General features: G+C 42.4%; 1 protein-coding gene across 1 annotated transcript in view; it reads right to left on the bottom strand.

Moving 5' to 3' along the window:
• Window positions 1-16,472, bottom strand: part of ST5 (suppression of tumorigenicity 5) — a gene marked incomplete at both ends in the record, with an annotated part of 41,962 nt that extends 25,490 nt beyond the window's left edge. The window contains 7 exons of the mRNA XM_010077824.1: window positions 1,623-1,700; window positions 7,521-7,590; window positions 8,974-9,083; window positions 9,724-9,908; window positions 12,479-12,523; window positions 13,485-13,581; window positions 16,257-16,472. Coding sequence (XP_010076126.1) covers window positions 1,623-1,700; window positions 7,521-7,590; window positions 8,974-9,083; window positions 9,724-9,908; window positions 12,479-12,523; window positions 13,485-13,581; window positions 16,257-16,472 — 801 coding nt within the window. The remainder of the gene's footprint in view (window positions 1-1,622; window positions 1,701-7,520; window positions 7,591-8,973; window positions 9,084-9,723; window positions 9,909-12,478; window positions 12,524-13,484; window positions 13,582-16,256) is intronic.
• Window positions 16,473-16,799: the final 327 nt, after the last annotated feature.

The raw sequence follows: 16,799 nt of genomic DNA, 5'->3' as shown, positions 1-16,799 counted from the left end.
GAACAGCCGCTGCTGGAGCCAGTGAAACTGCGCTCACCCGTCAGCCTTGGGTGCACTGTAGCTGGATGATCAGACACTGTTTTTCAAGTTACAGATTGAACTGAGAAAGCAGATTATTTTCAATTTTGGTTCAGTGACCTTCCTTGTCTGACGTTATTCCTCAGCTGCAGTGATACTTGGTTGTAAGGAAGTTACTTAATTTTCCTTTTTTTGCTTTCCCCCCCCCCCCCCCTCCCAAGTTCTTCTTTGAAAATTTGTGTGCTATCAAAATTAGATAAAAATGTAAAAGCAAACAAAGAGCCTCAACACATCTCTCCATGCCACAAATTTGGTGAGCTGTGTTACCCTCCCAGGACAATGCATTCCGTTTCACTCACAGATATCTGTGTTTAGATACATATTATGTCTAAGAGACTCTGTAATATACCCTTGATTTCAGGGCTTTATGAAAGACGTCAGAAGCAGAACTGCAATTAACTATTGCAACCCAATTGTTGTTCTTCACACAAGATTTGTGTTAAACAAAGTTTTATCTAGAAAAGTTTGAAACCTGCTTTGAAGATAACATTCTGTATGATTATTAGATCATGTGAACAATATAAATGCTATGATTTGCACTGACTTCAATGATTTACATGTTCTTTTCACCTTTATTCTTATACAAGTGAACAAGAAAAATCTGCATAAATTCAGTGAGATTTCCCATATCTAAAGTGAAAATCTCTGGCAAATTAAAACAACATTTCTATAGCACTGTATGGAAACTGGAAAAGGGGAAGGCAGCCATTTGACATTAGACGTATCATCATTCTCCACAGATCACCAGCAAATCCTATACAATACTCTGAGGTGCCTGCTGGATTTTGCAGGATGTGCTCTCAGAGGACTAGGAGGCCCTAAACTGGCAGGTAGAGAGATATTTCAAATGTTAATCAATCAGAAATGTTATTATTAGTTAATTTTAATAATCTTTTGTCTTACAAAAGAATGCTTGCGGCTCTGGAGCTGACTGGCAGTTAACTGTTTCTATGGCTATTCAATCCCTCAGTTTAGCTGCAATGCCCTCTATTGTCTCAAACCTCTTGTGTCGATAAACCTATTACCCTAGGTAAACCACATCAGCACATGATGCAACTTTGGATTCATTAATGTGGAGGCCAATTAAAAGATCATCCATGCTTTCCTAGCCTCCTAGGAAAAAAAGCCATGTCAATAGAGTTAAGCATATAGAATTCACTTATCAAATGATCTTTTTTTTTAACCTCATTATTCCACGGGGTATTGGAGTAAAAGTGGCACTGGCCCATCATTCAAACTGTGGATGCCAAGAATTACAGCTCAGCACAGAACGGCTTTAGAAAACAATGGAAAAAACCTCAGTCAGCCAGATCATACAGACACCCAGATGTTTTTTGAATCAAGCTCTGCCTCAGTCACAGAAGTAATGAGACATTCTTTGATGAACCCAATAATACAGATGGAATATCCAAAACAGCAACTGTAAAATACAGTTATCTTCCATCAAAGGAAGAAATTCTTCTCATCTGCTTCATCACTGCAGATGTGTCTCAGTAAGCAATCAAATTAAAAAGCAATCTTGAAAAAAAAACCAACCTTCTTACCTTTGAAAATAAGTCAAAGCACCCCAACCGGCTGATGACACAATAAACTTCAGGTAGGCGTGGACCTTTTCCACTTGGCTGATAACAATAAAAAGGAGATTGAAATTACATATTAATTTAAATCATAAGGAAATACCCTTCTGTCTCTGATCACACAGTTGGCCAGCATGTGACATTCTTCACTATCCGTTTCTCCATCAAAATAGCTACTTTTGGAAAAGCATCATGTTTCTTCTATAAGACAGGAAACTAAAAGGCATAAATAGTGCTTATCCACTTTGGAAATCACAGTGCACTGGAGCTGTATTCCAGTATCGCTCCAGCTTGCAGCCATAAAAGCACATTTGACTACGACTGTAACTCATGCCTGTGCTATCATCGTCCTCTGCTCCCACTGTGGCAGGAGGAGCGGGGCCACCCTGGGGCCATGTGCTGGGAGATGGGCACTACAATGCTAAGGGAGGTTATGATGGCTTTAGTTCCCCACTCACCCCATGATGTTCAAAGAGAGCTCGAGTCACAGAAAGCAAGCTTATAGACCTATACAAAGGCAAGGTGCATGAGCTAAATCATTAACTTGCTCAGACCAATGCATGGTAAACATCAAACTCTTAAATAACAATGGCAAGTATGAATCGATAAGGCACTTCTTCCCCACTACCCCAAAGAAAATGAACTATAAAGACCATCCTCTATAACCATCCCACTGAAGGTATCTTCTAGAGAAGCAAATGGTTTAAACTGGCATGACTGATGTCAGGGCAAGGGTGTCAGCACTGTGTGTGAAAGAAGGGTACAACCACCTGCTGGATTCAGCTTATTTACCACAAAAGAAGTACATCTAGGCCAGTACCAACCACTTTACAAAAAACATCATCTCTGGCAAAGTTCTCAGAGCAGAGAGCTGGTCTGCCTGTGTCCTGCATGCATACAATGCACACAGATGGCAGTGATATCCATGCATAGCAGCTTCCCACTATATTTTTAATAAGCTGTGATACAGCATTCCAGTTTTGTGTAGTTGCAACTGATTTTCACCAGATCCGCAGGCACACACTTCCTAGGGGCTGTTATTTTAACAAGGCAGCTTGTTGACTTCAAATGCAGGCACATGTAGTCCCAAGATACAATGCAAGGAAGTTGTAGCACTGCCTCGTCCAGGAGCTACATCCATCACGGCACAGAACGGCTGCAGGTACACTAGCAAACCCCGATACCCCAGCAGCAAAACCTGAAAGCAGGGTCTGAGACAACAGGCGAGGCTGCCCACTTCCTTGTGTCTCATGGAGTCAGCTGTGCTTGTGCCACATAGAGTGAAAGGTGTCTGTAAAAGAATCATTTGGCATCACAGCCTCTTTGTGCAGCTGTACATTATCGATATGCAGCAGTGACAGAATCCTCTCCATTAATAACAACTCTGTGATAAAGGAGCTCAGTCACTGTTTCCATCCGCTTCTGCCCACTCGTACATTCAGCCGAAGTGGCTGATCGCCTCCTCTGCATCCACACAGAAGGCCAGCATATTTTTCTCTTTGTCTCATCATTAGACTCTGTGATACAGGGATTAACTTCCCCACCCAGTGTTTGACATTTACATGCCACACAGATGTCAATCGAGAAACTGAGGGGTAGCTGTGCTTTTTAAACCTGAATATTGCAATCTAGACTTGGACAGTCAGCAGGTGCCTGCGCCTCTTATAATAAAGACCACAAAAAATACCAAAGCTAAGTGAATACAGATGAGTCTATTTCTGGATCCAAACCTGCTCACTACACGTCACATCTCTGAAAAAGCAGAGCCCTTTTTTGTCCATATTAGGTATAAAACCCTTTCTAAAGGCACTGAGTGATTATATCAAGCATGTGGGATTTTGGTTAAAATCATTGTGTCAAATCTGCAGGAATGTCGAAGCCATGCCAGGAGCCTTGGATAGCTCCCAACCAAGAGCTGTCTCACTGAGTGCCAGTAAAAACATCACATTCCTGGGTCATCTATAAGACTAGAAACAATAACTGCTTAGCGCTCAAAGATTCTTCTTTATGAAATATCATTGCTTTCAAATGTCTTAAAGGCTACATGTCTCAGGGCTGGGATTCTTCCCTCCTTGCACTCATCGTATCAGACATCCTTTTTTGTTATTTCAGAGACTTTTTCTTGCAAGCAGCACAACCTCCCAGATGCCTACAAATCATCTGTAAGAGGCAGCAAGCAAAAGCCTCAGGTAGAGCCATTGTGAGGGGCAGGACTTCTCAAATTTCTAACTGGCAACTCTTCACATATGTCCCCTCTCAACCATTAGTTTACACCTCAGAGGTGGATCTAAAACACCAGCTCACTGGGCTTTAGTTTGCACCTTTCCTACAAAAAGATCATATGGGACATGACACTCCTCCCTTCTCTGCCTGGGCTCACTAGGGGAGACTTGGGCACTTGATCTGCCCAAGAGACTTGTGCACTTGATCTGCCCAACAGTACTGGTTTAACCCCTCTCTTCCCATAAGAGATTGCGTCCAAGTTGCAGGCTGTGCCCTACAAGGTAGCTACAAAGCCTTGGAGTCATGTTCTCCAAGGCTCACTCTTCCACATCTTGAATACGTCCAGTTCAGGGAAGCTGTACGGTAAAGCAGCACAGCTGAGAGGCATCTGAGTGACTCTGCCTTGATGCACTGCACTCCTCCTGGAAGAAGAAGGATGGAGGGGATGATATTTTAGTTTTGATTTGTTTTCAATTTGTTTTCATGGAGCCCAAGATATTTTCAGCATTAGTCCGGCATCACAAATGAAAATACTAATGAATTTTGTTGATAACAAGACAGTTTCCCAAGAGGATGAAAATAAACTGACAAGAACTTGGCTACAAGATGGAAGAAGGGCTGGTCCGCAAGTGGCTCAGGACAGTCTGGTTATAGTGAGTTTAATCTAAAGTTTACTGACTAAAGCCCACTCCAAAACCTGCTTTGGCAGGAGAAACAGAAGGCTTTTCTCCTAAAAATAAGCCTGGCATTTTTCTCTTTCAAGTCACACCTCCCTGCACACGTGCTTGAAATCCAGGGGGTGGCCTTCAGAGCTCTCTCAGTCTGGCATAGTGCTGAGAGGCTCTGGCACGCTGCACACACCTGCTTTCAAAACAAGGCAGGCTGCCCCTTGCAGTGTGCACGCTCAGACACATAACTCAGTGGGAGCCCAGTATCTTAAAGATCCCAGCAAGCTGATTGATTAATTAGCATGGAATAGAATTAATCTGGCATTATTTGCAGTAAAATGTCATTGCAGTGAGAGTTAATATCTCTACTATATATTGGCCCATTTTCTTTCATATGAAGACACATACATCTGACATCAAGTCACGAGGAAAGCTGTTACATGATTGACTTGCAGGTATCAAGATGTAACTGGAAACCTCGTGCTATCTATGGAAGTGCAGATTGTTTGGTGTGGTACAATAGGTTACATTCCATTCTAATCCTGTTCCAAAATGAAACAAAACAATATAAATACATTTAAAGGTGATACTGTACGGGATTTGTTGGACAAACAGAACATGATTGTCACTGTATCCCTTGAGGTAGTTTTGGCAGGGTTTTAGCATGCACTCCTCAAAAAAAAGGGTCTGGAAGAATCTGAAATCTGAAGGCAGAAAAGAAAAAGTGGGGCAGTTTGTTCATATCACAACATGCCAAAGGAGAACAAGGCTGACAAACAGTAATTGTTTCATAAACAAAGGAATCTAACACCAACCTCTGCAGAAGATGCAGATAGTCATCCTCACAGGATCAGGCTGGTTGGCACATCCAGCCCTGGAGCCTGCTGCCAGGGACTGCCAAATGCTCTAGAAGGTGTGAGACACTCTCACCGGGTATTACAAGAGCATCCCTCACCAGTACAGCTGGGGAATATTTTGTTGTCTTGTCTTGAAGCAGAGCAGTCTACAATGATTTTAGGGTTTTCTTACAGTTCTGTATTACACAGTATGGACCCATGTTTCTCTCATGTAATCTTTGTCAAAAGACTCCATGTAGTTCCCAAATTATGGTTAGTGCATTTGACAGAACTTGTGGGTCAGGAATGGGACGGATCAAAGGAGATGCTGTGCACTCCTGGACATCAGAGCCATCCTGACTGAAGCTTTCAGAAACCGCTCAGGAACATTGACACTCTAACATAAAAATCTACTTTAGAGCAGATTTTATAAGCCTCTGGCATATAACCAGTGCCTGCAGAATTTACCTGCTCCTTGTTGCCTGTACAAACTCTGTACTTGCATATATAAAATAAGAAAGTATGCACACGACTATAAATAGAAATATCACATTAAAAAGCAATTGGATTGTACTACTGCCTTAAATCTTGTTATACTTATTTACACCAGCAAGGATAGCTTCTAGGTTCTCCACTTGTTTATCTCTGACTCACCCCCTGACCAGCACTGGATTTACTAACACAAGCCTTCACGGACATTTCCTTTCCACATATAAACCTTGTTGTGGCCCACGCTTACATACTGTGTTTTACTGAGTAAGCGAGACTCTGTGATGCTACCTATGGCAAATACCGCCCACAGAACTGATAAACAAGTTTTCTGTTATGTTAGTTTAAACGAAACTTCTTACAAATAGAGGAACCACACACAGCAATACCTCCCAGACAGAGCATCTGCTGTCTGCACGACAAGGAGCTTTGCCATAGACAAAGAGCAGGGTAAGAGCGGGGTCAGGTACAGGTAGCACGCAGGATGGAGGGTGCTGTGCTAGTGACAGCGAGTTGCTCTGCCTACCAGAAGCTACTGAAAACTGCTGAAGGCAGATGCTCCCTGCTTGGAAGCATGGGAAATCATTCCAGAGAGGGAAGGAAGGGAAAAGTGACAGTGTCCCTTTCTCTTAGATAGGGGGTACGGATTTACAAGTTTGCAATGTTGCTGCACCCGTTCATTCTGCACAGAGAATACGCAAAAGGCTCCTGCAGCATCCCATATCCATCTAAGCTCTGCAACCAAGTGTAGGCAACTGTCATGTGAACAGTACAGGAGCCACGGCTCCCTGCCTGGGCACTCGCAACCAGCTCCAAACCAAGAGGTGATGAACGTAGCCTGGTGCTGCAGTATACTTTGCTGCTACCCAGTCAGATCTGCAACAATGGACAGCAAAATGCCTGGTTGCACTGTGCTTCACCTGCCTTAACACACTTTGCAAGCCTTTGTGCCATTTCCTTCTCCCCCCCCGACACACATGGGCATACTGCCATGCTCTCAATTTACCAGGTGCCCAGTGATTTTCCACGTTATGAGACAAAACTGTTGGTAGGCTGTCAGGTTCCTGCACCACCAGTTGACCACCCCTGGTCTCAAGGAATGAAAAGGAGCCCAAGAACACACACTTCCAGCACTGGCATCAGCTTATCACGTGGTCCTCAGCAAATGGTGACGGTGGCCTGCTCTCCACCACTGTTGCCCTTCTGCTCAACAGGGTGTCTGATTTACCTACATCACGGACCCGCTGCAGATTGACCAGGCAGTGCTGGCAGAGTACTCTGGAGATGTAAGCAGCTGTCCAAGAGATAAACACTACTCACAAATGTTTAGAAATACCACATTTGCCTTTGTTTGCAGTGTTGTAGTATTTCTGATTCTGCTTGAAAGCACATAACATAAAGAATTTTAAAAGCACTCACACAAGAACCTTCCCACATTCTTATGAATTTCCTACAAGACTTGGGATCTATTTGATTCAGATAGCCTTTACAAATTCTAATTTTACTTAAGCTTCTTACATTTCCAAATTTCAGAGTGAGTAACTCAGTTTTCTTTTAAAACCATGAGAGACACTCTCAAAGTTCAGCTTATAGTTTTGAGATACTGTTTAACAGAATTTTGCATTTTGAGGTGAAGGTAGTGTACTTACCAACAGCCTCCTGCAATAACCAAACCGCCGGCTCCCATCTTCCCCAGTCAGCATGAAAGAAAAGGTCTCACTAGAAGAAAACAAATTGCCCAGATCTTACTATCAGAACTACAGCACAGCTACAAGGTAGATCATTTAGAAAGGGATACTGCCTTATCCAGTGAGAGATTCTACCCACTGGAGAGTCTTCTCGCCCTCTGCCCATCATCTGGACATACCCTGTGGACAAATTCCATCAGCAGTAGGGCAAAAATACTTGCATGGTTGTGGAAAACCTAGCTATCTTATAATAAGAGGAGGTAGATGCTGAATTTCAGTGACATGGCAGTCCCTTTGTACTGCAGAAGGAACCCAAGAATCCGATTTGGAGGGTAGTATTCAAATGCTGTATCTGCCCTACCTTTTAGTTAGATCCTGTCTTTGGACTGTGCTTTGTTCTTAAAGGAAGAACCTTAGATACTCTCTGAGAGTAGAGAAATTATTTTGCAATCCAAAAACAATACAGATTTCCAGAATCCAGCTCATTTAATATCCCTAAGATAAATACCATTTGTGACAGAGAAGTAAAACAACAGTTTAAGGCTATAATTACAGCACAGGTAAAGGGATGGGTCTGTGAATTTTGTGTTTGGACTGAGAAACATTCCTGACTGCTTTGCAAGTTTTAAATGGCATTATATAAAACACCTTTTCTTCATGCTGGAATGCCAAGGTTTATATAATTATAGCTATATATGGGAGGGATATCTTGTTTGACAAATGTGGGTGCATGAAAGGTCTGTCTAGAAGAGCAGCAGCTGAAAGAAGTGAAATGCTGTGTAGGCTGGGCTGTGTGCTTCACATACCAATGTTTCCCACACAGTTGCCTGCTTCTCCTTCAGTGTTTTCAATAACTGACAGATCAACAGGTTCTGACTCATCAATGCAGGGGAAAAATAAGAGATCATTTTTTGAGGTTTCTTTTGAATTAAAAAGAAAATGCAAGCCTGGCTCTCCCTTCTCTTGCCCTTCTCCTGTAGTCATTCAATTCTGAGCGAAGGAAGACAGGGCTCCTCTGCTGGTACAGAGCTCTGCTCCAAGTTCTCAGAACAGCATTTCTTTGAGCCAAATGAAAAGGTGTCCTGAAGTGTTCAACAAGCATTCTGGGGTAAATGACTAGGGCAGGTGGTGGCAGGGCCCTGTCCTTTATAAAATTTATTTTAAATACTTCCATTTATGCTTGGGTTTAGCACTGAGAAGACCTCTTCCCTTCAGACACACAGGTCTGTGAACCAGGCAGAATAGAGAAGAAAAATAATACAGAATCTAAAAAAAAAAAAAAATATTAAATACAGCTGCTTGAGCCTGAAATGGCCAAGACTCAAACTGCTGCTTCCTTAATTGGGCATCGGTGAGCCTGCGGCTGTTCCAGATGCGCTCCATCAGCACTGCAGCAGAGCACAGGAGGGTTTACCTGTTGTACTCGGAGACAGGGAGCCAGTCCTTGGCATCAGGAAAGCAGAACTGAGGGATAGCCTTGAGACGCTCCTCCGCTTCACGCATTTGCTTGGTTGGTCTTTCTAGCTGTGGGGGAGAAAATTGAGGTTCAGTCAGTTACTGTCAGAGCCAGCTTCACAGCACCTCTCAGGAACGGGGGTTACTCATGAGCTCTGAAGAGTGAGGGCCCATCAGCTTGTTCTTTATTTGTGCTTGGCAGAGTGAGGCATGACCCCAGGACAGACTTATAGACAATAGAAATAATCACTGCGGTTTTTCTAAAATCTTTTTTAAAATTGCCTGAAACTCTCTTATTGCACAAAGGCCATTTAAAACACTGTCCTAACTCAAATTCCTTTTCTGCTGCGAGAGCATAAAAGAAATGCCATAGATCAGCAAAAGTCTTTCCATTGACTTCAGCGAATTTTGGAACAAATCCTAATACGGCCAAAATGAGTTAAAAGTGAAATATTTAGAAATTGAATTTAAACAGTCTTTAAAGCACCTCCCGTTAGGCCAAACTCTCCAGCACTGGAAAAGATGAATCTGTAAACAGGGAAAGCTTTCAGTCATCTCCTCTATGCCCTTTGCTTAGTAACAGATTGCTTTGGAAAAATTATGAAAACTGAATTATTAACTCGATTTAAAAAATATATTTCTATTAATTTTCCCACTTATTCACTTCATTGATCTTTGAATGAACTGTACATAGCAATTTTTATTTTACCTTGGGAAACTGATATGTCACTTCTGGGAGGTAAGTGTTTTTAGAAGGCTTCTTTTTCAGTGACACTACCACAAAATACTCAAATAACTCCCGTTCCTGCCACTCAATCAGCTCCAGTTCCAGGGTTCGATAACTTGGAGCCCTCTTCAGCATTGACTGGATGTGTACTAGACGCTGGGTATGAGCTTGCATTAAAAAAAAAAAAAAAGAAAAGAAAAAGACAGATCATTACCTGGGACTGTGATGTGTACATGTAAACCACAGCCATTCACAAAAGACTTTCAGCTTGCCATTGTATTATTCCAAGCATGTTCTCCTTTCAAAAGCAAACCTTCACAATGTAGTCTCCCTCACTAATTGCTCCCATAAATCAAAACTCTCTCCAAGTACTGAAGTGATGCAACACAAAATCACTGAAATTGCAGTTCATAACTGTTACCCTTCCAAAGGTCTGCTTTTTCTTCGCACATAAAACTAGATTGTAAACCCTTATGTGGGTGTGCAAATGCACTAGGGCCTCCAGGGTGACACACCTCAGGCCTGAATTTGGCCTGGTTTACATTGGTGAAAAACAGTTCTGTGACCTGTCCCTACACAGCACCACCATAGAACCACTGCAGGTGTATCTTCTCCTTCTCTACAGCACAGGCACAGCCCATACAAGCCATGGAACAATCTCCAGGGAAAGGGGAAGGAAAGAGGTGCGAATTGCATCCTGTGGGATTGCTTTGCTTGTGCCAGTTTGATTAAGAGGCAATCTCAGATTCGTGGTCACCTCCAGTCCCGATTCAAAGACATGTCTTGATGCAGTAACTTGCTGCTGCTTCTATGGCAGGCCAGTCAGTAGCATCATTATCAGTTCGGGTAGACCAACAGGTGAAAACAGCTCAGTAAAACCAGCTTCCTGCCTGCTCTTCCCCACCTCTTCACACCAGGATCTCTGTGCAATGGCAAAGGAATTATTAACAGCACGTCAGTCCCTGTAGGCTCTATTCACTGACACTGCCCACAGTTTGCAAAAGGCAGACTGTCCCTTGTGGTAGGGAAATAAGATGTCACAAGCACTTGATCACAGCAGTAATTAATAGACAGAAAGAAAGGGAAACCCCTTGATGTCCAGCCATCATACAACTGGTTCAACAACACAAAAAATAAAAACTGATAGAGCACTTAGATGTTGGTGTGACTGCACAACTAGGGAAGATAAATCCCAAGAAACAACCTGCCTAGTCCTGCCTCGAGATAGCCCCACACTGCCTGCCAGTGCTTCATGTCTGCAAGAGGTGAAACCAAAGAGCCCACCTCACTCCAGCAGATGGGGACCCAGTGAATCCTGTCATGTTCCACACAAAAACTGGATCTTTGGCTCAGGAAGTCCTAAGAGCATCAATGTAAACACAAGGTCACTCAGGAGCAGGCAGTTAGGGAGCCATCAGAACAAAGATCCTCCATTCCACAACAAGGGAGGGGGGAAAGCTTCCTAGTTTCCAGTGAAATCAGAATATCCCCAGAATAACAAGAGAGGGGCCAGTTCCTGCCTGTCTTCTTTCTTGCGGTACGAGCAAAAGTAACCCTATATTTTTTGACACAAAGAGAAACAGAACTGAAAGTGTTTTCGGGCTGGTACCTGCCTACAAAGAAGCGATGAGTCTTTTTCCACGCATCAGTGAACAATGTTGCATACATTGCCACCCCCTATCTGCAACAAATCTTTTTCCCTAAAACAATTTTTTCCAGCAAGTTTTCCTGCGTAAACAGTAAGCAGGTGACATCTGCAGTAGACAGACATGAATTCTTGCCCCTTATCTTATAACCACAGCTCCATACTCTTTTTTTTTCCCCTCCCTTACTAACAGCATGATAGGTTTTTAAGTAGTAAAATCTGTCTTTCCTGCCTTCAACTTTTTCATAGTTCTTTTATCTTATAACCACAGCTCCATACTCTTTTTTTTTCCCCTCCCTTACTAACAGCATGATAGGTTTTTAGTAGTAAAATCTGTCATTGCTGCCTTCAACTTTTTCCTAGTTCTTTCTGAGTATATCAGGACTCTTGAAAATGAGGGGCTAATTTACTGGCCTGGCTCAAGCAGAGTTTGTGCAGGTGCTGTGTGCCAATAAAGGAATTTCTACAATTGGGAGACTGCAGACCTATAAAAGAGTATAAGAATCTTGCCTCCAACAGCAACTAGTGGTAAACACTTAAAGCAATTTATGAATAAAAAGAAAGCATATTTATCCAATCTCATCCCTTTAAGTTTGCACCCAGTAGTCAGTCTGGAAAATATCAGCATCTGTGAAGTGGCTGACAAAGCAAATCTATCAAAGGTCCTGTTCTTCATTATATGACACAGTTGCCAAATCCTTGTTAGATCCTCACAGCTCATTTTGTCCTGGCTTTCCACATTCATGCTCCTGTGTTGGAAACTTTGTGAGCTCTGCAGTGATGGAGTTAGCATAGTTAGGGGAAGGAAAATATAGGCCATGGACAGGAACAGCATGCAGTAGCAGGAGAATGTCTGTTGATAAGGTCTGTGATGGTGGCTGACTAGAAGTTATTGAAGGCTGGTCCCTTACCTTTAAACCTGTCATCTGAGTCGCTCTCACTCTCGCTGTTCTCATCTGCAGAGGAGATAGAGGGATCAGTTAATGCAAAACCAAAGCAAACAAACTTGGTTTACTGCGGTGAAACTGAGAAAAATCGTGATAAGGTCTGTGATGGTGGCTGACTAGAAGTTACTGAAGGCTGGTCCCTTACCTTTAAACCTGTCATCTGAGTCGCTCTCACTCTCGCTGTTCTCATCTGCAGAGGAGATAGAGGGATCAGTTAATGCAAAACCAAAGCAAACATAAACTTGGTTTACTGCGGTGAAACTGGGAAAAATCGTATCTCACACTGAGCCTTGTGATCCACACATGCTCTCTCCTCAATTTTAAAATATCTTGACATAAACAGTTTGAATAACTCCTTAGATTGTGCTTTCCTTGGATTAAGTTTCAGTTTAGCTTGAGAATAAGAGCTTTGTTTTGATGAAAGTGCAAAATTCATTCTCCGTTACAGCAGCTCATTGCACTGAACCCCCATCTATGCTAAGATACAGAGGTGAATGTACCATTTGGAAAATGGATTTTTAACCCTTCTGCTTCTTTTTAAGACTTCAATTTTTTTGAAAAAGGTTATGCAGCACTTGAGAAATCAAAGAAAGACTTATGAGCTTTGTCTGTCTGGGCAACATTTTCAGTCACCAGAATCCACCAAACTGAGCGAGAATAACATGCAAAAGTAACCTCATAATACAATTTATTTCTGAGGTGTACTTACATTAAAGCTGTATTGTACTCTTACTACAAGCACGGTCTGATTTTCTTTTTGGCCCTTGCTTTTCAAGAAGCAGTCTGAAGTGTGAGTTATATTCACACAGTGTGAGTTATATTCACATGCCAGGGAAAAGCATGAATGAATTACAAGATCAAAAATGTGAACTTTGGACAAAGCATACAGATGCAAATTACTCAAAAAGTGAACTAAGAAGCAGCTGGATAAGTCTAGCTGGTCACGGGATTAATCGGATAGACAATGTTGAGAATCTCGTTTATTTTTAGCTCATCCCCATTTTCTCCTCTTGCAGACACAAAGTTATCATTGTTCGTAGAAGAAAGTTCTAAACAAAGTAGAGCCCAGGGTAGACGTGGAGGAAAGAAGGGAATCTGTTAATCCTGCAACATTCGAATGGATTCACTGAACCATGATGCTTCTGACATACCTCGTAGGGACGCTGTCTCAATATTGGACATGGAAAGTTTCTTCAATCGTTTTTTTCCTCTTTTTGCACTGTAGATGGAATTGATTCTTTGCACAAGCTGCAAAATAAAAAAATGAGGAATCAGTTAAGACCAAACACTTTCCTGCCAGGAGACTTTTAGTTAACCTATCCAAACAAAGATTTGACCATGAATGACAGGCCAGCTGAGCCCCCCCAAACCTTTACTATTTTCAAAGTGCATTTCTTATCTCTCTCATTTTGAATCCCATTCATGTGAATCACTTATTTTAAATCTCACTCCTTTACCTGTTTTAAAACACAATTAAACAACTCAGAAACTTAAATCCCATTTCCAAAAATCACGTAGATATTTGCAATAAAAGCACAATGAGCCTGAGGATGGAAAGGTAGCTGCTATCCTCTACCACCTCATTCCTTTCTCTCTATGCTGTTGTTTCTCTCTTCACTTGCATTGTCTAAGTTAACAGCAATCCATTAGCCATACCCAACTTTGCCAAACTCTCATGGACCTTAAGATCATATTCTTATTTTGAATATTAAGAGTGACATGTGTGTTAGCACCTCTCTGAACTGAGACTTTAGTGTGGCCAAATAAGCACGGGAGGAGATTGCCCTAAATTTTTAAAGCCTTTTCAGGTACAGTGTGAATCAGCCACTTTGAAGCTGTATCTCATCAGCTGAGGATCTGGCCCATATGGACTTCTCCTCCCTCTCCCTTCCAACTCCTGCTGTACTTACCTTACTTCAGAGATGTGGTATCTAATGTCTCCAATCTTATCCTTATCCACAAAAGTATTTTGAAGTTAGCTACTAGTACTGGCTGTAGCTGGCTTTAACCATCACTAGCCAGAATTCTAACCCCTGGTAATCATCTCTACGACTTCCCTCAGGAGGGCTGATAACAACTGTCTATCCAAAAAAGTATGAGATGAGGGAAAATATTAATGAGAACTTGTGTTTAATGCCTTCAACAAGAGGTTGGGATTACTGAGAATTCATCATTAAACAGAATTTTATAACTTCTGGAGAGTGATAAATATGTAGCAATTAATCTTCATAATGTTTTTCCTCTCCAACAGAGGAAGAGGGTCTGGCCCAGAACAGACAGTTCGAAGTCTTAAAGTCCTCGCTTGTTCTCCTGCTTGAAGCAGTAGCAGGGATTTTGTCTCTACATGCTGAATGACACAGACACAACCCACCACCAAGGCTCAGCTGGAACTTCTCTTCTTGTGGCCGTGTGCCTGGGGATCTGCACAGCACCCCAGCAGAGCCAGCAGATGAAATCCTGCCCAGCTCCAGCGCGTGCACCAGCCCAGAAACTCCTGCACAGAAGCACTAAACAAGATATCAGGAACCAGGAGCAAGGCGCCTTGCTGGGATTTTTCACTCCCCTCGGTGTGCTGCTTGGCAGTTGTCTGCTTGAGCTACTTCACCAGGGGTAGAGTACCTGCACTGTGGTGAGGAAAGCCCAGATGTTTAAAGCATTTGGTTATTGCTCCCCAAAGCATCAATGGGGGTGGTACAGAACAGGAGTTCATCAGGCTCCAGTTTTTCCCTCTAATAGACATTTTCTCAACAAAAACCCGAGATTCTCCAGTAATGTGTGATTCTAGGAACTAGAGTGGTCAAAAATTTCATATAAGAAGACTATCTGTCCCTTAAAAAAAAAAAAAAAAAAAAAAAAGGTTGGGTACAAAATTAACAGCCAAACTTTACAAGTTTTACTTAAAACCAAGTAGTAAGCTACCCTGTAACGTCACAGATGTATGCTCATTTCTGCAGTAAAATAGTACATTCCAAGACAGTAAAAATATAGCAAATATTAAGGACACAGAATTAATTTCCTCCTTTTTGTTTGTTTCCTGCTTAGACAGAATTTCAGACTAATTGACAGGAACATAAAAATCTCCCTCTACTCACAGTATTTACAGCCATGTACTTTGAAATATGCTCTCTAATAAGAAGAATATATAGTAAAAACCAGCTTTGTTCACAAGCCAAAAATAAATATATTTGCATGTTGTCCCCTACTCTGTTGCTATTGTACTAGAAAAGGTTTGTTGGGGTTTTTTGTTCTTGTTTGGTGGCTCGGATTTTTTTCACATCCCATTTTGAATTAGAAAACTTGAAAATTGGAAAATTAATTTTTACTTCAAATCCTTTGAGACAACAGGGTTATCAGGATGGGGTATGTTGTGAGTAAATGAAGGGAAATGTATTAGGCTAATAATAGTTATTTTCCTGAGAGCAATAAGCAAATGATGGGGGAAAAAAACACTTCAGATGCTGCTGCATGTCATAAATAATAATTGCTTGACCATCACCCATTCCAAAACATAAAGTTAGGTACACAACAATGCTCTGGCCCACAGAGCTTAAAGAAAAGTGTAGAAAACAGAAATGGCTTCAAATCTACTCTGTGCAAAGATGGCAATCAGATGTTTGCTCCTCTTGGACCAGGGCAGAGTTACCCACTTCTAGGGAAGGGATTTTCGTAGAAGTGTAGAAAACAGAAATGGCTTCAAATCAACTCTGTGCAAAGATGTCCTTCGTAAGACAGCCATATGTAAAAAAGGAGTATGTCTTGGCTCCTGGGAGTTACTGTTTCTCTTTTGATGTCAAGTTTCCTTTAGGATACAAAAAGAGATTTCAGTGATGACTAAAGGCTGGACAGGAATTTGTCTTGAAAATCTGCAGCTCTTGCAGACAGGTGACCTCTCCTCAGCATAAGCCTGATCACCCTGCCAGTACCTTTGGGATCCTCCTGGCCCGCCGTGTAGACAGCAGCTCGCTCGCGGTACTTAGGCTGTCCTCGTTGAGGCTGGAAGGGGAGGAGGGAATGCCAAGCTGAGCCAGCAGCAGCATGTCATCGTGGCTGTGCCGCTTGGGCAGCCGTGGTAAGCGGTGGCTCTTCCTTTCTGACCAGTTCCCAACGCGCAGAGACTGGCTGCTGGGCTTCGAAGGTAGCTGCAGGAACAAGAACGGCTTGAGCTCTTCCTCTCCTCAGCAACACCTCGCACAAAAACAGCTCTTTGTGAGTGGTGTCTACACCAGGACTTCACGCCAGGTGAGCCACGGCTCTGTGGGATATGTGCGAAGAGAGGGTCAAAATTATGAGACAGGGGTCAGTATCTAAGACTTTAATGTCCAAAGAAAACAACAGTACTTTTGGCTTTGGTGCATTTCCATGCACCCACATCACATCTACTCTATGAGCCTTCAAAGCTAACCTAAAGGCTTGGCTGACAGCAGAACACCAACCTGATGGGCCTGATGCATCTCTTTAACTTGCAG

This window comes from Pterocles gutturalis, unplaced genomic scaffold (genome assembly GCF_000699245.1).
Source record: "Pterocles gutturalis isolate BGI_N339 unplaced genomic scaffold, ASM69924v1 scaffold13478, whole genome shotgun sequence".
NCBI classification, from domain to species: domain Eukaryota; kingdom Metazoa; phylum Chordata; class Aves; order Pterocliformes; family Pteroclidae; genus Pterocles; species Pterocles gutturalis.
This window is presented reverse-complemented; position numbering and strand designations above follow the sequence as displayed.